Source organism: Anolis carolinensis, chromosome 1, assembly GCF_035594765.1.
Source record: "Anolis carolinensis isolate JA03-04 chromosome 1, rAnoCar3.1.pri, whole genome shotgun sequence".
Classification (NCBI taxonomy): Eukaryota; Metazoa; Chordata; class Lepidosauria; order Squamata; family Dactyloidae; genus Anolis; species Anolis carolinensis.
Window position 1 is genome coordinate 51479775 of NC_085841.1, and position 22470 is coordinate 51502244.

Sequence of the window (22470 nt, forward strand, 5' to 3'; positions counted from 1 at the left end):
TTTAACCTGTGTTGAAATGAAGAAGTAGATCTTAGTGATCGTCAGTTTATTGATTTACACATTACTTGTGCTTTCCAAGTTCTAGCCTATTTGTTACTACAGATGAAGTAGTATTTAGAAAAGTAATAAACAATACTACAGTAAATAAATAAGTAATATCGAACTCAATGAAGTTTTTTAGTTCTTCAGTAACATGTTTGCTAATGCATTATACCCATGTTAACGTATTTTTTTAAGTGAAGACAATCTAATATATCTAATTCTGCTTGTGTGCAGTACAGAACGTCTGCTGGCTTTCTTTGGAGACTCGCCCGTGCTTATGGTGACATGTTTGGGATGACTGCTGATGCTGAACAAAAAAGGAACTACGCTTCTGAAGGTTGGCTGGACAATAAACTCTTTTTAAAGTATAAAGTGATATCTGATTGTTCAGATCAACATAATTGTAGGGCTTAATGTTAAAAATTCACAGTGAATCAGTAATTCCAGCCATGAAAGCCTTAGACATTATCTTGCTAAGAATTGTGATGCCAATTTGATTGGAGCCAACATATTGCCACAAACACAGCTGATCTTGCCTGCTTTGGACAATTAAGTTAGTTCAGATCTGGTTAGTATGTGGATGAGATAAAACCAGAAAACACTGCAGATTTCTAGATAGGGCAAAGAAAGGGTTTTGCCTAAACCTCTGAAGAGTTGCTACTAGTCAGAGTTGCCAGGACCAGGCTAGATAGATACATGGTGTAACTCAGCTTATGTTATTGTGATTCTAATGTGTTTTACTTTTTGTGCCTATGTTGCTTTCTCTCATGAAATATTGTAAGGGATGTGCTGAATATTTATTTCACTTCAGTCAGGATAGGTTGGGTTTTTGTTTTCTCTACATGCATGCCTTAATGTTCAAATGGCCAACTTTAGCCCTGGCAGGCTTTACCTAGCAATATGTCCTACCAAAACTATCACTGCTTTCCTCAGGACAAACGGGTCAAATGCAAATCCATCTTCCATTATAACTGATTCAGACTCTCTCAGATCATAAAATCAATCTAAAAAAAGAAAAGTGGCTTACAATCATGATTGTAAGCCACTTTTCTGCTTTTAGATTGATTTTATGATCTGAGAGAGTCTGAGTCAGTTATAATAGAAGATGGATTTGCATACACACACTCACACACATTATATTTATACACACACACAGTATACACACACACACACACACACACACACACACACACACACACATATATATATAAAATTTGTGTTTGTGTGTGTATGGCCCTTCAAGTAGCTGATTATTTTATGGCAACTAAAAGATTTATAGGCAAGAGATTCTCAGAGGTTTTGCGAATTCATTGATCTGAAATGTAGCCTGGTATTCATTGATGGTCTCCCATCCAACATTAACCAGGACTAACCCTGTTTAGCTTCCCAGATCAGACAGAATCCGATGCCTTTAGAGTATGTAAGTCTTTGTACTTTTGTTTGTGTTCTTAAAACACCGTTGTTTGGCTTGTTACAAGACAGGGAATGTGTGTTTAACTACAGTCCCTGAAATCCCTTACCATTAGCTATGCTAGCTAATATTTGTGGGAAGAGCATCACATACATGGTTTATGCTCTGTTTATATGTAGTACTAAAAACCCTAACATTTATCTTTTGCAGGAAAGCTTGTAGCTGAGAATGCTGTCAACCTGGATTCATCAATTGCTGAGAGCCACCAGTGGTAAAGTTATTGTTGCTGTTGCTGTTATTATTACTATTTATCCTATTTTTCGTTAATCTACTTCTTTGGGCTTCACGCAAATCTACCATTTGTCAAAATATATGATCCTGTGCTATTCTTTTCCATTTCTGGCCCAATAGCTTAAATTCAGATAATGGTAAGTTTGTATAAGGATATTCTAAAATAGTATTTGTTTTCAACTAAGCTTTAGAAAAGATACCTCCAAGTCCCTTCAGTATGACAAAGAAAGATGAATTCCCTGATTACCACCTTGAAAACATTCATCTAATGAGAAATTTTATATAGTCAGATCGACATATTTATGAATTGAAAAGACCACCAGTATGTTAGGAAAAGGAGCAGATTCAGAGCAGTGTTCAAATTCCTATCTTGGCCATTAGATGGAGTACGTGTTCCTTCTTTGCCCTTGGTTTTCTAGCTTAAGGGAATTTCTTTTATTATTCCAGAATAGTCTATACAAAATCTTTTCAAGGTGGAACAGTTATTTAACAGTCCACCAAAACTGCAGTTCAGCAGACAGTCAGGTGGTTTAACTCCCATTTGTGGGATTTTAGTGAAACAAAAACCTTCCTACTTGCATGATTACAGCTCAGATCTCTCCTGATAACATCCCTACACTTCATTTTCACCTTCCCTTTCATCTTGTGGCCTGCATTATTTTTGTTTATGTTTCATCTTTTCACCACACTTGGACTAATATAGGTAAATATCCAAGTCTCTTAGAGTTTACACATTATACCCTTTACATTTCTTCAATCAGTTTTTGCTGTGGGGTCAGCTATAGCATTTCCACCTCTATAATTAAAATGCAGGAGAATGTTTTCTGTGCCTGCTTGTTGGTTTCAATGATGTGTATCACGTTTCACCCTTAGTCACTTTGTTTTTCCTACCTGCCGGGAATTTTGACCTACACAGCATAACCAGTTCTACTGTAATTTGGCATGCCTTTGTTTTTTAGCCTTACAGCTATCCTTTCTCTCAAACTTCATTTCCAAGGCAATTTGGTTAGAGATATGTGCCTGGCTTCGCAGCATTTTGCCCCTGAAAGATATGTGTCTTCTCACTTGATTCCTTTCTAGTGGTCGTTTTGCTCATCAGTTCCTCTGTGTATTTTTTAAATTGTAGCACTTCAACAAATTTCACTCTATTTTTAAATCATTAGATTGCTCCAGTTAGCAATTCCTATATGCAAGAACATACATAGTGCTGAACATTAATATTTTATAAATGCACTGGCCCTGTCACAACTGTGCCTTATCATATAGATCCTACTGAATGGGGAAGCCTGGCCCGACAGCAGTACATGTGAAAAAGATATTGGAGTCCTTGTGGACAAGTTAAACATGAGTCAACAATGTCATGCGGCAGCTTAAAAAACCAATGGGATTTTGGCCTGCATAAATAGGAGTATAGTGTCTAGATCCAGGGAAGTCATGCTACCCCTCTATTCTGCCTTGGTCAGACCACATCTGGAATACTGTATCCAATTCTGGGCACTGCAATTTAAGGGAGATGTTGACAAGCTGGAATGTGTCCAGAGCAAAGCGACTAAAATGATCAAGGATCTGGAGAACAAGCCGTATGAGGAGCAGCTTAAAGAGCTGGCCATGTTTAGGCTGCAGAAGAGAAGGCTGAGAGTTGACATGATAGCCATGTATAAATATGTGAAAGGAAGTAATGAGGAGGAGGGAGCAAGCTTGTTTTCTGCTGCCCTGGAGACTAGAATGTGGAACAACTACTTCAAACTCCTCGGGAGTGCTTTGAATGCGATGTTCCTGCTTCTTGGCAGGGGGTTGGACTGGATGGCCCACAAGATCTCTTCTATGATTCTACAATACTGGAAGATTAAATTTACACTCCCAGTCCTTTGTTCTTAGTTATCTTTTGCTTTTTTGTGGCAGATTGGTTTCTAGCTAGAGGCAGTCTTTTGTTTTAGTCTTTCAAAATTATAAACGCTCTTGGGTCTTTCTTATATCCTACGCATGATATATATATATACATGCGTTTTCATTAAGATCAGAGGTGGGCTGGCCCAGGGCCAAGGCTTTTGCCTCTGTTATCCTTTTTGGGCTTCATCGGCTATGAAACATAGTATTTTTAAAACAAACCCTAAATCACAAGTCCACTTCTAATATTTAAAAAGAAAAGGAGGGAAAGTAATGGTAAATATTTCAGATCTCTTCAGTGACCTGTTTAAAATCTAAATCCATAGTCTTGAAGGCTTCCAGAAACCTTATTCACATTAGGCAGAAATTCAGAATTTTCCATGAAAAGGGCAGTAAGGGAGGTAGAGTCAACACCTTAAAAATCCGCATTGGAAGGCTTCATGAAACCACAGGGATTGTCCATTGCACACATTTGATTCAGATAATTAATTATTGCAGTGTTTGTTAGAAATGCATTTCAGAGTAAAGTGCAGGAATAAGTGGGGGGTTTTGCTGCATTTTGTGTACAGATTATTTTGTTTATTGTCTGCACTGTTACTGTGTGTAAGCCGCTCAGAGTCCCTTAAGGGAGATTTATTTATTTATTTATTTATTTATTTACATCACTTTTACCCCGCCTTTCTCTCCGAGGAGACTCAAAGCAGCTTACAGTAAACAGGCAAAAATTCAATGCCTAAAAACAATGTAAAAACAACAATTCATATAAAACAATCTACAAAACAACAGTTCATATAAAACAAGTACCATTACAAAATAAAATCACATTATATAAAATTTTAAGAATGTCTAAGAGATGGTGGCCGGAAACAAAGTATTATATTATTATTAATAATAACAATAATATTACAGAAGCTGGCTAAAGTGTCTTTTGAATCTAAGGGCATCAAGATAGTTCTGGGGCACAAGGATACACAGTTCTAACCTCCCAAGAGAGGTGAATAGTCAAGGGCCTTAACTGGCATGGTTTCCTCCTACTACCTAATAGAAGGGAATACTGTAACATTTAGGGCCATGGTGGCACAACAGGTTAAACCGCTAAGCTGCAGAACTTGCTGATCAGAAGGTCGGTGGTTCAAATCTGCAGACAGGGTGAGCTCCTGGTCTTAGCGCCAGCTTCTGCCAACCTAGCAGTTTGAAAACATGCAAATGTGAGCAGATCAGTAGGTCCTGCTTCGGCAGGAAGGTAACGGTGCTCTATGCAGTCTTGCCGGCCACATGACCTAAGAGGCGTCCACAGACAATGCTGGCTGTTTGGTTTAGAAGTGGAAATGAGCACCAATCCTCAGAGTCAGGCACGACTAGCCTTAAATGTCAAGGGGAAACCTTTACCTTACCTGTAACATTTGTTAAGAGTACTATAGATAAGCAATACAGTCTCTCCATGTTTACTCAGAAGTAAATTTCTTCCAGTCCTATGAGACTACAAAGATTTTACAGAAGTGTTATAAATGTCAAAAGTCTGTTTGTTCTATTAACCAAATTCTTTGGATTTGCTTCATTTACTGAAATCTTCATCTTGGGTACCAGTTTCCCACACCAGATTGTTTCCTTCCCTAAATTGAAATGAAGTTTAGTTTTTAAACGCATTGAACACACAATGCATTTTTGTAGAAAAAATTAAAGAATGAGCCCAGACTTCCTCCTACTAGCTCATTGTTAGTCATGAGTCTGTTGTCTCATTGATTTTATGGGTTCTGATGTAAGCATGCTGATGTCTGGATACAACCCATAGCCCCTCTCTTCCTTCTTTCAATTAACTTCACTTAAAAAGGGAAAGATAAATGTACAGTATATCTATATCCCTTTCATTATGTCTCCTCCATCTATGACTAAGGTAGTGATTGAATGCCGTGCACACCAGGTTGGAGCTAGCGTGACTTTTGCACTAAGAAAAATAAGCAGCTTTTTATTTGTCTGGAAAGGCCTTTACATGTAAAAGTATCACCCTTAACTGGTTTAACCCAGCACCTTTCTTCCCTTGTCACGCACAGACGTGGAGATTCTGCGAAACCCAGGATTAGCTTGTTTGCATTTCATTGTTTTCTTTTCTAGCTCCAATCCGTTTAGCTATGGTATGCTGAGTTTATCTGATTAGCACCTAATGAGCCAAGGGAGGTTGGAGGGAAAATGTTCCCTGCATGTCTGAAACCTACAGGAAATTAAGTTTTTTGTACTCTTTTCTCTTCCAGATACTTAAAATTCCTTGTCTTTCATGCTTAGAGTTGTCAGCAAGGTTTTGTGGTGCAAGGGGCTAGCGGGGAAACTGACTAGTTGCGAAAGATCTTCCATTTTGTCCTCCTTTTTGGAAGGAGGAACACAATAAATTAGGACCATAAATAAAGGCAGATTTCTTGAGAAACTTGCTTTCATCTGTCCCTATAGAAATGAAAATCTTCCTACAAATATTGGAAAATATTTCTCTCCCCATTGCCATAAATCATTTCTGTATGTCTGTTGGAAGAAAAGGTTTGTTGGACTGGTGGGGAAAATATAATGTGAAGATTAAGTTGTGTGTTGAAGTAGTCCCAAATTTGGGTAAAAAGAGAAATATAAAGTTTTTAACAGTTGAAGTAATGTTAATGTGCACAGATACTTTGGGTAGGATTGTTGCCTGATTAAGGGTTTCTTAGTTTTCAAGAACCTCTTAGTCCGTTTTTGGCCTTTTGGCAAGATCAAGTGTGAAGAACCTCCCAGTCTGTCTAATGAGACAATGATATAGTCCTAAGCCTGCTTCCTAGCGTGTAAGTCCTATTGAACACAATGAAGCTAGCTTCTGATTAAATAGGGATCACTACATATAATAGAATATGATCAGGGCAATTATTCTGGAAAAAACACCAACCTTAAAGTTATCTTTGTTTCGGATCAGGTTGGGCAGCTGCGTGAGGCCTGGGTGCCAGCTTTATGCCTCATGAACCTTTAGGAACCACATAAACTTCTGAAAAATAAAACTGCCCAACCATTCCCATGGTTGGAAGTCAACTTCTGATTCTCAAAAAATGTTATCTATACACATAAAAGTGAAGATCTGTATGTATGTGTGTGGCTGGGGTGTCCACTTACAAGCACAAATTCCCACTTCCACAAATAGCTATAGCTACCACTGCTCAGGAGACACCAATGATCCTCCCTCCAATAACAGTCCAAGAGCCCTGCCAATGTCCTTCACAAACACCATACTGCCCCCCACACAAGTGAAGGCTTTCATTCAGGGATAATTTCATCCTAGATGTTCTGTTTTTCTTCTACCACAGGCATCCCAGTGTTCCTTACTCTTTCCATTGGTATGGAATTTGCATGACCCCACCCACTGCTTCTCCCATAACCCTTGCCTACTCTTTTCTATGGCACACAGCAAACAGAGGAATTGATCAGCAACTGATCTAGAGAGGATGGGGAGAATTCACCTTGATTTGGGGGAGTTGTAGTTCATCTATATCCAGAGAGCACTGTGAAACCAAACATCAATGGATCTGGACCAAACTTGGCACGCATACCTGATATGTCGAAATTTGATTACTGGAGGGGTTTGCCCAACATAACAAACTTTAAGTACTAATGGAGTTTCTCAGGGTTAACCTGGCATGGTGTCAATCGTAGTTAATCCATAGTTGTATTTTATACAGTTTCAAATATTGCGAGCAATTCTGGGTACCAAAGCTAGTTGAAAAGTAAAGTACAGGGTAGTTTTGCAATCTATTTAAAAGTTAAGTTGTTGCCTTTGAAGGCTTCCAGGAGCAGCAGTTGCTCCTCTCTTTTTGGCCAGAAAAGGGTTATTTTGAAGATTTGCGAGGTTTGAAAAGCTACAAAAACATATTTCATCCCCTTGAAGATGGTGCTTGATGCGACCTATGCATAGAGTACCTAAAACAAGTTGGGTAAGAGGCAGCCATAAGAGGTATTTTTGCCCTTAGTGAGAACTGAGGAACACTTCCGCTGAGATGGTATTTTCTCCTGTTTTGTTTTTCTTTTGTTTTTACCGAGACAACCAACATAACTTTCAAAAGAGTGACGTGAGGCTGGATTCATTGTAATCGAAAATGGTGACCATCACAGCAAATCTTTTTTCTTTCTCCTCTCTTTTAGGTTTGCAATGATGTGTGGCTACATGTCTCAGTTTGAAACCATACAGAATAAAATCAAGAACGGCTATCTTTTTAAGGTATATTTTTGGGAGCTCTTTTAAGCAGCTGCTGTTATTAAATTACTTCATCCTGACAGTTTTGAAGTTTGTATTTAGAGGAAAATGAAATATGCCTGGAGGGCAATGCCAGAATTAAGTTGAGAAGAGGAGATGATCCCCCCCAGTTCCCCCCAGGCCCCCCATACTCTTAACAGCCATCATGAACTGGCTTTTAAACTAAAACCATTTAAGCATGCCTTTGTCAAACTAGCCACAAGACTGTAACTTTCCCTAATCTGAACGCTGAAAGAATAGCATGAGAAAGAGAAGAATATGTCTCTTTAATTATACGTTTGCATTTCTTCTGTAATCCATCATCATTTTTCCTTCATTCTATTTTAAATTTTCTGTAGTTGACTCAGAGTTATTTTTCTGGATCATATCTCCTACAATACCATTGTAAGTGTAGTTCAAAAAGTAACCTTTTCAAGCTCTGGTGTGTTTATATTTTGTTGATGCTAGTCTCTGTTGAAGCAAGATTAAAGCTTTAATTATCAAAAAAATAATTTTGTTCTCAGACATAATTTACAGGTTATTATTTTAAAAGGAAATTTGTTCTCAATCTGTGTTTGTTCGTTCAACCTGGTTTGCGATTTCTTTTTATGTACATATGGCTTTTGTGAATTATAATATTTACAGAGTTTCTGGACAAACAATGTTGTCTTTGGACATAAGCCAATGGTCAGATAATGAAGAACAAGAATAGCAACCCTTCATTTCATCTCCTTTTTCAACAGGAACATATAGACAAAGCAAGAGAACTTAGGCCTCAAGACCCTTTTTTGTATTATCTAACTGGAAGATGGTGCTATGAAGTAAGTGTACTGTAAGCCTCGAGTTATATGTTTGGCAATAGTTACATTCAACTCTTTAAAAATGGTTATAGAGCAATTTTACTTAACATAGGTTTGTATCCAGTGCAGTCCTAGTGGTAAAAGTGTAAGAGATGGCATTTTCCAGTAGCAATGGCTCCAAGAGCCACCATAATAGGTCATATAAGCAAAATATTAAAAAATCAAGCAAGGGCAAAAACAGGCTTTTCACCAGTCGATGAGGCAGTGTTCTAACAGAGTTCTTTGGATGCACTACATAAACCTGAAGTTCTGCAGAGCCAAATGTATAAACATAAAAGAGGCAAGACATACCTGCGTGCAAACCAAATAGCTAAGAGTGCTGTTGGCCTTGGGATGGGGAGGCAATCTGTATGGAAATAGCAACCACCCAAGCCTTTCACTATTTATTTGTTAATGTATATATTTGCTTACCTGTATTCTATGATGATTTGCCAGTTTAACTGTGCCTCTTTGGTATGGGAGAGGTTATAGACATGTGCTCACCAATGCGTCGTCTTCATCATGGAAAGAAGTGACAAGTGGAGTGCCGCAGAGCTCCGTCCTGGGCCCAGTTCTGTTCAACATCTTTATTAACGACTTAGACGAAGGGTTAGAAGGCACGATCATCAAGTTTGCAGACGACACCAAACTGGGAGAGATAGCCAACACCCCAGAAGACAGAAGCAGAATTCAAAACGATCTTGACAGACTAGAGAGATGGGCCGAAACTAACAAAATGAAGTTCAACAGGGACAAATGCAAGATACTTCATTTCAGCAGAAAAAATGGAAATCAAAGATACAGAATGGGGGACGCCTGGCTTGACAGCAGTGTGTGCGAAAAAGACCTTGGAGTCCTCGTGGACAACAAGTTAAACATGAGCCAACAATGTGATGCAGCAGCTAAAAAAGCCAACGGGATCCTGGCCTGCATCAATAGGGGAATAGCGTCTAGATCCAGGGAAGTCATGCTCCCCCTCTATTCTGCCTTGGTCAGACCACACCTGGAATACTGTGTCCAATTTTGGGCACCGCAGTTGAAGGGAGATGTTGACAAGCTGGAAAGCGTCCAGAGGAGGGCGACTAAAATGATTAAGGGTCTGGAGAACAAGCCCTATGAGGAGCGGCTTAAAGAGCTTGGCATGTTTAGCCTGCAGAAGAGAAGGCTGAGAGGAGACATGATAGCCATGTACAAATACGTGAAGGGAAGTCATAGGGAGGAGGGAGCAAGCTTGTTTTCTGCTGCCCTGCAGACTAGGACACAGAACAATGGCTTCAAACTACAGGAAAGGAGATTCCACCTGAACATCAGGAAGAACTTCCTCACAGTGAGGGCTGTTCGACAGTGGAACTCTCTCCCCCGGGCTGTGGTGGAGGCTCCTTCCTTGGAGGCTTTTAAGCAGAGGCTGGATGGTCATCTGTCGGGGGTGCTTTGAATGTGATTTCCTGCTTCTTGGCAGGGGGTTGGACTGGATGGCCCATGAGGTCTCTTCCAACTCTACTATTCTATGATTCTATGATTGTACTGAGCATGTTCAGGCTCAGGATTCCATTTTATAGTCTGTATGCTTTACACCTCAGTGAAGGTGGGTGCATGTTTGCTTTTGGACAATTATACCTAAAGACTATGGATTTTTTTTTGTTAAGAATGATACCCTGTGTACTCAACACACAGAGAACTACATCCTATCTATAGCTGAACTTTAATAAGAAATGTGCCTGTATGGTGAATTAATACAAGGCGTTTGTGAATAAACAAGATAAGTTATTTTTCAAAGAAGAATTTGTTTTTTAAAAAATCTCTGAGTGCATATTTCAAACTAAGGTTTCAAAGGTGTGTATATCTTTTGGGCATCTGCAACGGCAATTTCAACTTCAAAGAAACAACCATCCTCTGCTAACCAAATATATTTTTGTAGTGGCATGTGTTTGTCCTTAGCAGTTCAAAAACATGGTTCTTCAGCTTAACAGCTGAGTTACCTGTGTGCTACTATATGAATTCTTATAAATATCACTTGTTCAAATGGTTGACTTCTAACAAGATCATGCTTTTCTTGACTAGTGGTTTTCAAAAGGTGGTCTCCACATGTTCATGGAGATTCACATTTGCCAAACGGATATGACATCATTTTTCCTTTTCAATAAGGTTTTGATTGCCATTTATTTCCAAAGGGATATGTGCCCAGAGACTGGGTGCAGTTATTTCCAATAATCTGATGGGGCAGTTTAACTAGATTTCTTTTTAAAGCCAGGTTAAATGTCATCCAGATGCAAATTGGCAAGTGGTAAACCTCATATTGGACAAGATTTATATTGCCTTGCACTTTATACCAGTGCTTAATCTTTGGGGGTTTTCCCCATTCATTCTTCACATCTACTATCATAGGAATTTAATCAACAAGGTATGCTCTTTGGGTGCCTGTGTTGCTTGCATCCAAGCTCATGGTAGCAGGTGTTCTTAGTATGATAACTGTATTGTCATTTTCTGGAACTGATGTAGGTTTAGGCAGAGCCTAGGAAAGTTCCCGTTTGTGGCTACATTTCTCAGAATCCCCCAGTAATTCCAACAGGAGCCATACTAACTGGGGAAAGGGTCAGGGTTCTGGGAACTATAGGTCAAAATCAACTTTTCCAAACTTTTGCTTGAAGAGGGTTGATTGGTACTTAGATGCTCTAGTGTGGGCAGCTTTGAGAAGCCTTGTAGAAGTGTGGGCAGCCTTGTAGAAGGCTGGATTTATGACATTTCCTGACCTTCCCCCTCACTGATATTGAATTGCTAATAAAGTCTAAACAAAATAAACTCTGATTCACAGATCCTTTACACGTTTGTTAATTAAGGCTTGAAGATCAATGCACTGAAAACTTACCACTGCGATGTATTGAGACAAACAGCCGAAAGAAGGATCTCAAATGGTACTCTCCAAAAGCCTGCTCTCAATGCACCCCATGACCAGGAGAACATTGCAAACATAATTACCCAGTAACCTGGAATGCATGAGTGGGTATTATCAGATAGAACAGTGGTTCTCAACCTGTGGGTTCCCAGGTGTTTTGGCCTACAACTCTCAGAAATCCCAGCCAGTTTACCAGCTGTTAGGATTTCTGGGACTTGAAGGCCAAAATCATCTGGGGACCCACAGGTTGAGAACCACTAAGATAGAACAATGACTATGCTCTCATTTTAAAGCTCTCTAAGTGTGGTGTAGCATGCATTCGCCTTGAGTAAAATAAAATAAAATACATATTCAATTGTATAGGTGGATTCTCCTCTCTTTTATAAGCTGATGTGGTATCATGGTTGGAGTGTTTGGTTTGATTTGGTTGTAGGAAAATGTCTATTCAGTTCTTAAGTTCATAGAGTCCTGCCATGTAAATTCACTGAGCTCAGTCTACTTCCCAAGAAAACAAAGGCTTTTTCAGCAAAGACTCTGGTTAAGAAGCTTTCTTAGTTATCCTGAAATCACACTCAAAACTGGATTTTGGGATTTTTATTGTCTTCTGGTTTTCTTGTTCCACTGAAGTAACCCATCTTTTAGTAACAGGGAAATCATTTATCAATGGTTCCATTGCCATTTTCATTGCCAGGCCCTCAAAGCTTAATCTTGGACCAGTGAGTTCCCTTTTCCTGGAATCAAGGCTGTTCTTAAAAAGCGTTGTTAGGATATAATAAAAAAAAACTCCATTAATGTATCTTCTTGGAAGAGAGACAGGATAGAAATACGGTAAACACATGACGATGATGATAATATAAAGTTCTTTATTGTAGCAATGGATTCATTCATTTTGGATAATTGGTTTCATTCTTAAGAGTTAGACGTTATTCCTAGAACTGCTACTATTGGCAATATCAATTTTAACGTTCTTCTGTAGCAAACCTCAGCAATGAAAATACTCTTGTACATGGCACATTTTACTTTAATGCAGCTAGAATGTAAAGTCAAAGCTGTGCAAGCAGCTAATGATGTTATTTTAGTGCTACTTTCCACCCTTTTTGAAGTTACTACAGCCAATAAAACAGTTTCTTTGTGGGGATTTTTGTTTTGTTTTTAAGAGGATGGCTTCGTGAACAGTGCCAATCAAATTCTGAGCAAGTCAAAAACGGAAACCGACTCTCTTCATTGCTTTTTATTAAATATTTTAAGAAAACATACATAGTGCCAGACAGACCTCATACTTTGAGAAACTAATTGTACATTCCAATTAGAAGTCCCTATAGGATGACATCATGGGTAAAACTGTGTGAAATCCATCAGTTTTTGGTACACAGAAATTTTATATACACAGTATTTCATCTATTCACATATGCGCCAGCTGGATCTATTGAATTTAAATACTTTTAACTTTCAAATGTTCCTATAATTCTAGGACAACAGAGTTACCACAAATACTGCACAAAGAGCTTCAGGGTTTTATGAATTGGGAATAGAATATCTTTATTAAAAGGGGGGAGCCATGATTCGGAGGGGTCTGAGTGCTTCCAGGATGGTGGTTTCTTTCATCCTGGAGTATACAGTGGGCGCCTGGTATCCATTGGTGTTTGGTTCCAGGATCACAGCCACCATTCTGTGGATGAGAAAACCTTTGGATGCTCAAGTACCACTATATACAGTGGCATAGTAAATATCAAAGAAAGAATATAATTGACATAGCTGCAGCAAATGGAATCCCAATACTATACTCAGATAATTTTGGTCCCTATATATCTTGTATTCTATGGCCAAATGTTATCATAGTTTTTATAGCTTAATTCTCCAGGAATACAGAACATTGAATTAAGTGGGAAATCTAACATTTTTCTTGGGACTAAAACCAGTGCTAATTTTCCTTTAGTAATCCCAGTGAAATGGAGAGTAACTCAAGTCTCATTCTTTTCACTGGATTTACAGTAGATAGAATTAATAGTGGAGTTCATCTTTTGTTTTGCTGTTTTGTTTTTGCAGTTGGCTTTCTATACTAGAAATTACCATTTAATTATGAAAAGTACTTTGAGCATGTGTGTCCCAGGCCTTCCCAACCTAATGTGGTCCAGGTTTGTTGGACTACAACCTCCATCATTCTAAGGTAACGTGGCGACTGGTTGAAGCTGATGTATGTTGTAATGCAACAGCCTGGAACACAGTTTTAGGAAATGCTGCTCTCTCCTTTAATGTCTTCTCTTTCTGTTTCTCCCCATCTCTACCCATTCCAGAAGTGGTTTAAAAAAACATTATTTTTGGTTTGAAGGTACTTAATTATGATAGCTTGCTTGCAAAACATTGTGTTTCTTATCTCTAAGCCATCTATAAACAAGCATATTTTCTCCTTCTTTCTGTGGGGTTTCCAAAGGTGGCTCAGTTGTCTTGGCTTGAGAAAAAAGTAGCTGCTGCTCTTTTTGGGACTCCGCCAACTTCAACAATACATGAGGCTTTGCAGAATTTTCTCAAGGTGGGTATTATTTCCCCCCCCCCCATCCCCTCCCTAAAATAATTTCTATTTAAAGCCCACCTACCAAGTGGCTGGTGTTCAAGAAATTTGCTCAACAAGTTGTTCTCGGCAGCTATAAATTCAAAGCTCTTCTAAAGGCCAAAGATTTCCATAATGATACTGAACGTCAGCTAAAGTTTCAGTAACTTTTTTTATTAATCTCTTTTGCAACTGTGGCTGTTTTAGATGTACAGCTCTTTGAATTCCTCATGGAGAGTTGTTTATATGTTCACCATGTGCAAAATTTAATCTGTTACAGCCTTTGCTGTATCAGCAGAATCTGGATTGGAACAGGTCGTGACAGCCTGTGCAGTTCGCAGTCCTTCATTTGCTCTCCTGGCATTGGTGCCAGGAAAATACTAGAAGCATAGCAGTTGGAAGGAACCACAATAGCCATCTACTCCAGCCCCTAATGATCACCATCCATTCTCTTTTTAAAGACTTCATAGGAAAGAGTCCACTACCTCCTGAGATAGTTTATTCCAACATCAAATAGTTCTTACACTTAAGAAGTTCTTCCTAATGTTTAGGTAGAACATCTCTTCTTGTAATTTGGTTTGAATTCTAGGACGAACAAAAAACAAGCATGCTCCATCTTCTACGTAACATCCCTTCATATCATCCCTTACTCTCTTTTCTAAGATTAACATAACCAGCTCCTTAGGCTATTTTCCTCAGAGAGCTTGGTTTCCAGGCATTTTCCCATTTTGCTATAAAAGAAAATGGATTCCCTAAGACCAAAAAGACAAGTATCCACTATTATTACAATGATACAAAGGTATAAATGACAACAAACATATAATTGTTTAAATGGAAAAAGGTGAAAACAAAAAATAGGTAGTTGCATAATCAAAGTTATTGTCTATGCAGTAAAACATAAGACGGTTGCATTCACAATACAATGAATTTTCTTGTTTCTCTCTTTAAAGATGAGTAGACTCCTCCTCACATAAGGCTATTATATTCACAAATACAGAATGTTCTTATTTCTTGTTAAAGATTAATGAACTCATAATCCACAATCCTCAACTAGTTTGTCTGGTGGTTGGGTTCTTAACATTAAGTTCAATAACTGAGGAACAAAATCAATTATCTTTGTTGTTTTTCTATAGTAGTGTGGAACCTAGAGGGAATACATGTAGTGGCTAAAAGTTGTTCCATTGATATAAACTAAACACAATTATATAGAACATCAATAATGAACATGCAGTATAAATTACTGAGCTAATATGATAAATATACTCACAAAACGTTCTATATTCTCATATGTGATACTCTGCTCAAAGTTTTATTCCATTGAGAGTATAAAACTGAATGGCTGAAACTAATGTTCATATAGGTTATCAGTCCATTCATCTTTAACAAGAAATAAGAACATTCTGTATTTGTGAATATAACAGCCTTATGTGACAAGGAGTCTATTCATCTTTAAAGAGAGAAACAAGAAAATTCATTGTATTGTGAATGCAACAGTCTTATGTTTTATTGCATACACAATAACTTTGATTATGTAACTACCTAGTTTTTGTATTTTCCCATTTTGGCCATCCTGCTCTGAACATGTTCCAAAGTTCCTGTTCCAGACATTGGTATAAAATAACTCTGTACTACTCTGGATCTGCCCTTGTGTTGTAGTGGTTAAGCGTGTTAGGCTTTGGGATATCCTGATACTAGATGCAACTGGGCCATATATCACTCATAGGAAGGCCTTGGATCAGTTACTTTCTCTCTCTTAGCCTGACTAACCCCACAGGGCAGTCGTCAGCAGAAACAGGATAGCCATGGATGCCATCTTCAGCTCCTCAAAGGAAAAGTGGGGCACACATGTAATAAATGCCTCTAGCCCTTCATTTGCATATTTCACAAAAATGAAGAAAGATGCAAGAGTATGTATTTAGCTCTTAGACCTTTTCGTTTCCCATTTGCCACTGGCTTTGGTAACGTGATTCATTCTCAATATTTTATTGTTTTGCTGAGGTGTTCATCATCTTCTCTTTCCTCTTTCCACTCAGGCTGAAGAAATTCATCCTGGATATTCAAAATATAATTATGTCTACATCGCAAAGGTAACAAGGATTGTTCCATTTTTTCTTACCCTTTTTAAATTCTGGATGCATATAGTACTTATATTAAATCAACTGAATGCCTTGGGTGTTTTTGTCCTTGCCGCTCCCAGTGCTACAAAGACCTTGGGCAAAGGAACAATGCCCTGAAGTCCTGTGAAACAGCACTGTCAATTCTGCCTGTCAACAAAGAGGTGAGTCTGAAGCCAGATTTCTGGGTTCCCTTCCTGGTATGCTTGATGCAACAAAGGCTATCTTCTCTGCTTCATTCCAACCCTTATCAGTAACCTATGAATGTTAGGATTGTGAGAGGGAGCACCTTTTTGGAAAAGCTCCTTTTTTGGATGAAAACTCCCAGAATTCCCAGACGATGTGTTTAATACTTATCATGGCTGGAAAATCCTTGCAGGTATAGTGGAAAAAAATATAATAAGCTCTGCCATTTTCAACATATTTTTTGGCATGGCAACAACGGAGGCAACTGGGGAAGTGTTGCAAAGGTCCTCTTTCATTTCAGTGGGGCCTGAAGAAGAGAATATTTTTGGTGGATGGTGCCTTGATTTCATGAAGTTAATAACTTTGTATAGAGATATCGTGCAAAATATGGCAGTTGGATGTAAAGTGGAAGTAACTTGTGACATACTATCATGGCTGGTTGCGGTATAGCACATGGAAAATGTGGAAAGAGGGTAAAGACCTTTATTATGCAACAATGTTTAAGCAGATGACGTTCACGACGGTGATGTTGATTTTAATGGGGAACTTGGCAGCCTGCACTGTAATTAGTCACACAGATCCCAAGACACTGTTGCTGTCTAATTTTGAAGTTGAGGTGTTTCAGAATTGCCACCGGCAGTTCAGTAGTTACTTTATCCTCTATCAGGGCTCAGTGCTTCCCAGCCAAAAGAACCACCATGTAAAACATGCTACAGTTCTGCTAGGAAATAAAAGGGAGGCACTGGGTGGGAGGCAGCAGTTTTGATTCAGGGGAATCAAAATCATGATGATTTACTTTTGTAGGAATTTGGGGGGAGGACACAATTATAGACTGCAGACTTTGGGCAAGGAAGCTGAGATATTGAGATTTATCTGACATTTCTTCCTGTTGCTGACAGTCTTTTGGCAAAGATGCACAGTGATTACAATGAATACCTTTCAAAGTGTTGAATATGTGATTGCTGAAGTAGTTACGTCTTACTGTTTTTGAAAGAGCTAGCTACAGAAAACATTTCATCAGGCACATAAAAGACGTTTCTATCACTGCTTAAAAGTATTTATTTTGCTGTCAGCAGAAATGTTTGTTACTAGGTAACAAAAAATCTAATTGCACTGCTGAGCATTTTCTGTTTGTGTGTGTGTCTCTGAAGTCTGGCAGCTAAGACTAATACTTGTGGATTGTGATAGGTAGCTGGCCAGTGATCAGTTCTGACTGATGCTCTCACTTTGTGTGAATTTGAGAGCTGATTCAGACTGTGAAGGAAACTGCTTAGACTACAAACATGTCAGTGCAACTCCAGAATACAGCAACACTGCTTTATGTCATTCAGTTAATAGCAACAAAACCCCATTTGGGCTTAACGTTAGGAGCCTCCGGTGGCGCAATGGATTAAATTCTTGTGCCAGCAGGACTGATGACTTGAAGGTTGGGTTGCCTACCTGAAGGTTGCCAGTTCGAATCCAACCCAGGGAGAGCTTGAATGAGCTCCCTCTATCAGCTCCAGCTCCATGCAGGGACATGAGAGAAGCCTTCCACAAGGATGGTAAAAACATCAAAACATCCGGGTGCCCCCTGGGCAACATCCTTGCAGACGGCCAATTGCAGACGCTTCTCACACCAGAAGCGACTTTCAATTTCTCAAGTCGCTCCTGACACCAGAAAAGAAAAAAAATCTTGTTTTGTGATAATGGGCATCTATAGTTCCTCAAGCTTCAAAATGCCAGGAAGGTTTAGGCTGTTAAGATACAACCTTATTGGTGGCATTATTTTGGTCATATGAATAAGTTATGGTGTCCAGTCCTGAGCTCCAGCTTTACCTGTATACCTTCATAATCCCCCCCCTCTTCCTGTAATAGCTGCCAAGGGTTCTATGCAGTCATAAAACTCTTGTCCTTGCAGAAGTGACTTTGTTGGTTCCATTTAAGGAATCGGGTATCCAAAAATACAGTTGTAGTGGTCTTCTACTCAAACAGAAAAACACTCAAGAGACTTTTTTTTCAAATAAGCAGGCTTTTCTTTCTCCTTTGTTGAAGCAGTATAAGTACTGTATATACAAAACATACAAACTTTATACCATCTTCTTCCTCACTACACACAGCAGTAATTCTTCAACACACTCTCCAAACCACTACCCATCCCTCAGCAACTCTCTTTAACCTTCATCAAACTTACTCAGTATAATTTACACTTTAAATTTATATTGATGTTATTTATCTATTCTTTTGATTTGTTTTGTTGTTTATTATGGCATTGAATGTTTTTCACTTTTGTTCTGGAGACTGCCCTGAGTCCCCTTGGGAGATAGGGTGGATTACAAACGTTGTTGTTGTTGTTGTTGTTGATACACAACAAGATTAGTACACAGCAAACAAGATCACTCTGCTGGCTGTTGTATTGTACCACATGTTGGACACTTCCCAAGTGTCCGGGGCTATGTGGTGTATCGGTGAATAATGCTTGCAAATCCAAGTAGGGTGATCTTTTGCAGCTGATAGATGGTAATTCTGTCAGTGCCAATTATTTTCAAGTGCAGGCCAAGATCTTTAGGCACTGCATCCAGTGGTCCGATCACCACTGGTACCACCTTTACTGGCTTGTGCAAGAGTCTTTGCAGTTTGTATCTTTAAATCCTCGTATCGTGTCAGCTTTTCCAGTTGCTTCTCGTCGATCTGCTGTCATCTGGGATTGCAACATCGACAATCCATATTTTGTTTGTTAACACGATTATTTATTTATTTATTTATTTATGTAGCCACAACTGATATACTACCCTCATTGCATTAACTACCCCACCCTAATTACAGTGGCTTAACACTTTTACGGATAATTAGGCCAGCGGTCGTAACTCTGCTATCACTTGGAAAATGTCAGGTAATTTCCAAATCCTGACAATAGCAAATGCAGTTCCTCGCATTCACCATTAACACAGAGTTGTGACTAGATTCTGTAATAATGCCCATGTGTTTCGCAAGTACAAGATTACCCAGCTTGACATAGAATAGTTAGAAGTGGACATTTAAGCTGTGGCAGAGATTCGGTACAAAAGGCCACCTAATGTTTGTATTTGAATTGATCATGAAGTTCAAGAATAATGCTCTGCTTCAAGACACCTAATAATGTAACAATGGAAACAGCTCCAAAAGCAGCACAACTATTGGGAAGTGCTGTAGAAAATCCACGAATAGCTGTTTTAATGGCCTAGAAAGCGTGAAGAAAACAATAGAAATTACAAACAGCAAGCCACAGGAATGCCGGGTTAACAGAAACGCCTTCAAAGGTGGTACTTGGGAGGATGAAAACCTCTAATTATAGTCCATTAGGACTCTATGAAATGAATCCTTCAGTGTACTAATTTAGGAGGAAGTTGGAATGGACAAGCACAGTATGTGGATAGGGTCTCGCCCTTCCCCAGCCTGCTTTATTCACCTGCTGTTGTGTGATGACTAAAAAGAAGAATTGAATGGGTTATTCTTTTCTGAACTAGTGACACTGAAAACAGTCTCTTGCATTGATCCAGAAATTGGCATCAGGTGCATCAGCTGGGCAGGAGAAGGGTGTTTTGGAGATGCAATTGCATACATGTAGTTTTTTCTTTCTTTTTTGCTTTAAGGACGAAGAGGCCGAGAAAGAACTAGAAATGCTGCTTCCATCTCTGAAACTATAATGAAAACAAGAAGAAACACTCTTGTTTGTGTTGGTTTAGTGGAAGAATGCTGGGAACTTCAGTCCTGGCTGAAAAAGCACATGTGTCAAGAGTCGGTATTTGCAGTTATTTGATTAATAGGATTGGGGAAGATAATCCTGAAGAAGAAGTTTAATTCTGAAGTTAGAAATGCAAATAAAAAAAATGATGGGATGGAATTGTCTTGGCCCAAATCAAGTTTCTTCAAGGCCAGAAAGAAAAGATGGCAGGTGCTTCTGTGTTATGAATGCCATATTCTGAACAGGACTGTCTTCCACATCACCACAAATTACTTTAAGGTGGGTTTCTTAAGGACAGTCAAACACTCTGTTGGGAGTTTTCTCTTAATGTAACTGTCCAATTGTGCAAGTTGTTGCACTTTTTGCTGCCTTGTATAAGTGGGTCTCTCAGACCTCCTTGTACAAATAGCCCCCAGGAATAAGCAACCCTCTATGGTGCTCCTGGAAAGATCGGCAGGTCCAGCTCTGCCTCTTCTTGCCAACGAAATGTCTTGGTTTTCTTTGCAACCCTACAGACTTATGCGAGCATGTCATTATGATGTGCCAGCCCAAAACATTTCAGCCACAGATTAACTGTATGGTAACAGTTAAGGATAAGCAGGAAGGACAGACGTTTTAAAAAGAAAATGACATGTACTGAAGACATTGACCTGAAGAAAATTCAGCTGGCTCTGGAATGAGCTTCGAAAGTTGTTTCTTCCCTTCGCAGAGTAGCTGCATCGTAGCTTCTCCAGATCAGAACTCCTATGTGAGCAACTCATTCTGTTAGAATACTGAGAGGTTGTGAATCCTGGCACTGAAAGATGGGTGCTGTAGAACATATGACAAGGAATAATGCATTATTTCCATTTTAAATTCATAGTGTCTATTTTTCTAATTTTAAGTTTTAAATCTCAGCTAGATTCTTGAAAAATGGAATCCACTGCTGAAAATGGATGACTTGGTAATTGCTTGGTGGTAGGTGTTGATTGTGTGGGAAAATTATTAACTAGTTAACACTTTATGCCTTTCAACAAGTACATGAATATTTTTCTGATGCACAGATATGGAAGGAAATGAATTATGTGTGTATGTTTCTTTGCATTTTGTGTCAGAAAGTACAGATTTGGTGTTAGAACTGCACTTCATGACACCATTTTAGTATCTCGATTATAAATATCAATGCAATAAAGACTTCATAAATCTGTTATTTATACATTGTGCTGCTTGAAATCTGTTGACATTTCCAAGTAAAATTGAATACTTAAGCAATGGAATTAACATGCATGTTGATTTGCCATCTGATAATAAATTTAGTGTATCTATTCTCATTCAGAGCCCTGGTGGCACAGTGGGTTAAACTGCTGAGCTGCTGAACTTGCTGACCAAAAGTTCAGTGGTTTGAACCCAGGGAGCAGGATGAGCTCATGCTGTTAGCCCCAGCTTCTGCCAACCTATCAGTTCAAACACCTGCACATGTGAGTAGATCAATAGGTACCGCTCCAGTGGGACGGTAACAGTGGTCCATGCAGTCATGCTGGCCGTATGACCTTGGAGGTATCTACGGACAACACTGGCTCTTTGGCTTAGAAATGGAGATGAGCACCAATCCCCAGAGTCAGATATGACTAGACTTTATGTCAGAGGAAAACCTTTACCTTTTTTACTATTCACATTCCGACTGCCAATATGAATTAGGCTTAACTGAGATCAGATAGGATGGCCTGCTATGGTAGAATCTTTACCTATAGCAGGTAAGGGTAACTGCTTAGGCACCGATCACTCTCTGGCTCCCCACATCTACAGCAAGATTAGGAAGGTGATAGAAAGGAGATCACATTTCTTCCTGTTGCCATTTTGGGAAGGACTGCAGGGGAAAAGAGGATTTGGAAGTTATATGGGGTTTGGTATGCTTGTAGGAAGGGAGATAGTTTTGCATGTTTTCATTCATTTTGGAGAGCTTGGTTTTAGGGAAAAACTGCTGAAACTCAAAGCAATTTAGATGTGGGGGGCTTTGGGGGACTGGTGAGGGGTTTCAAGAGACATAATAAAAACAGGAATCTTGTAGCAGACATTTCTTCTATGCATTGCCCACACTGATCTACAAGTTCCTCTCATAGAAGTGTTACTTCTGAAGAGTATGGATAGAAATTATTTTTTCTCAGCCTGATAGTGCAAAACGTTGGTATCGTATAAACAATCGAGTTCACTGTCCCAAGGTGTTGCTATGAATATAGAATAACTTTAATTTCAGAAAATGAAATTATTATGTAATTCTAGGGCCACCTAGTCCCCTGCCATGGATGACTATACAATTAAAGCACATCCAGTCTCTTCTGT

General features: G+C 39.0%; 1 protein-coding gene across 3 annotated transcripts in view; it reads left to right on the forward strand.

Annotated features, from left to right (window-relative positions):
- Positions 1-22470, forward strand: part of rmdn2 (regulator of microtubule dynamics 2) — a 101966-nt gene that overhangs the window by 13730 nt on the left and 65766 nt on the right. For 2 of the 3 annotated variants that reach the window (XM_062974330.1, XM_062974331.1), the window contains exons 4-10: positions 277-379; positions 1664-1724; positions 7778-7853; positions 8612-8689; positions 14032-14130; positions 16182-16235; positions 16346-16426. In XM_062974330.1, the coding sequence (XP_062830400.1) occupies positions 277-379; positions 1664-1724; positions 7778-7853; positions 8612-8689; positions 14032-14130; positions 16182-16235; positions 16346-16426 (552 nt within the window). Of the gene's footprint in view, positions 1-276; positions 380-1663; positions 1725-7777; positions 7854-8611; positions 8690-14031; positions 14131-16181; positions 16236-16345; positions 16427-20059; positions 21345-22470 lie in introns of those variants that run through there. The other variant, XM_062974332.1, reaches the window with a different exon arrangement.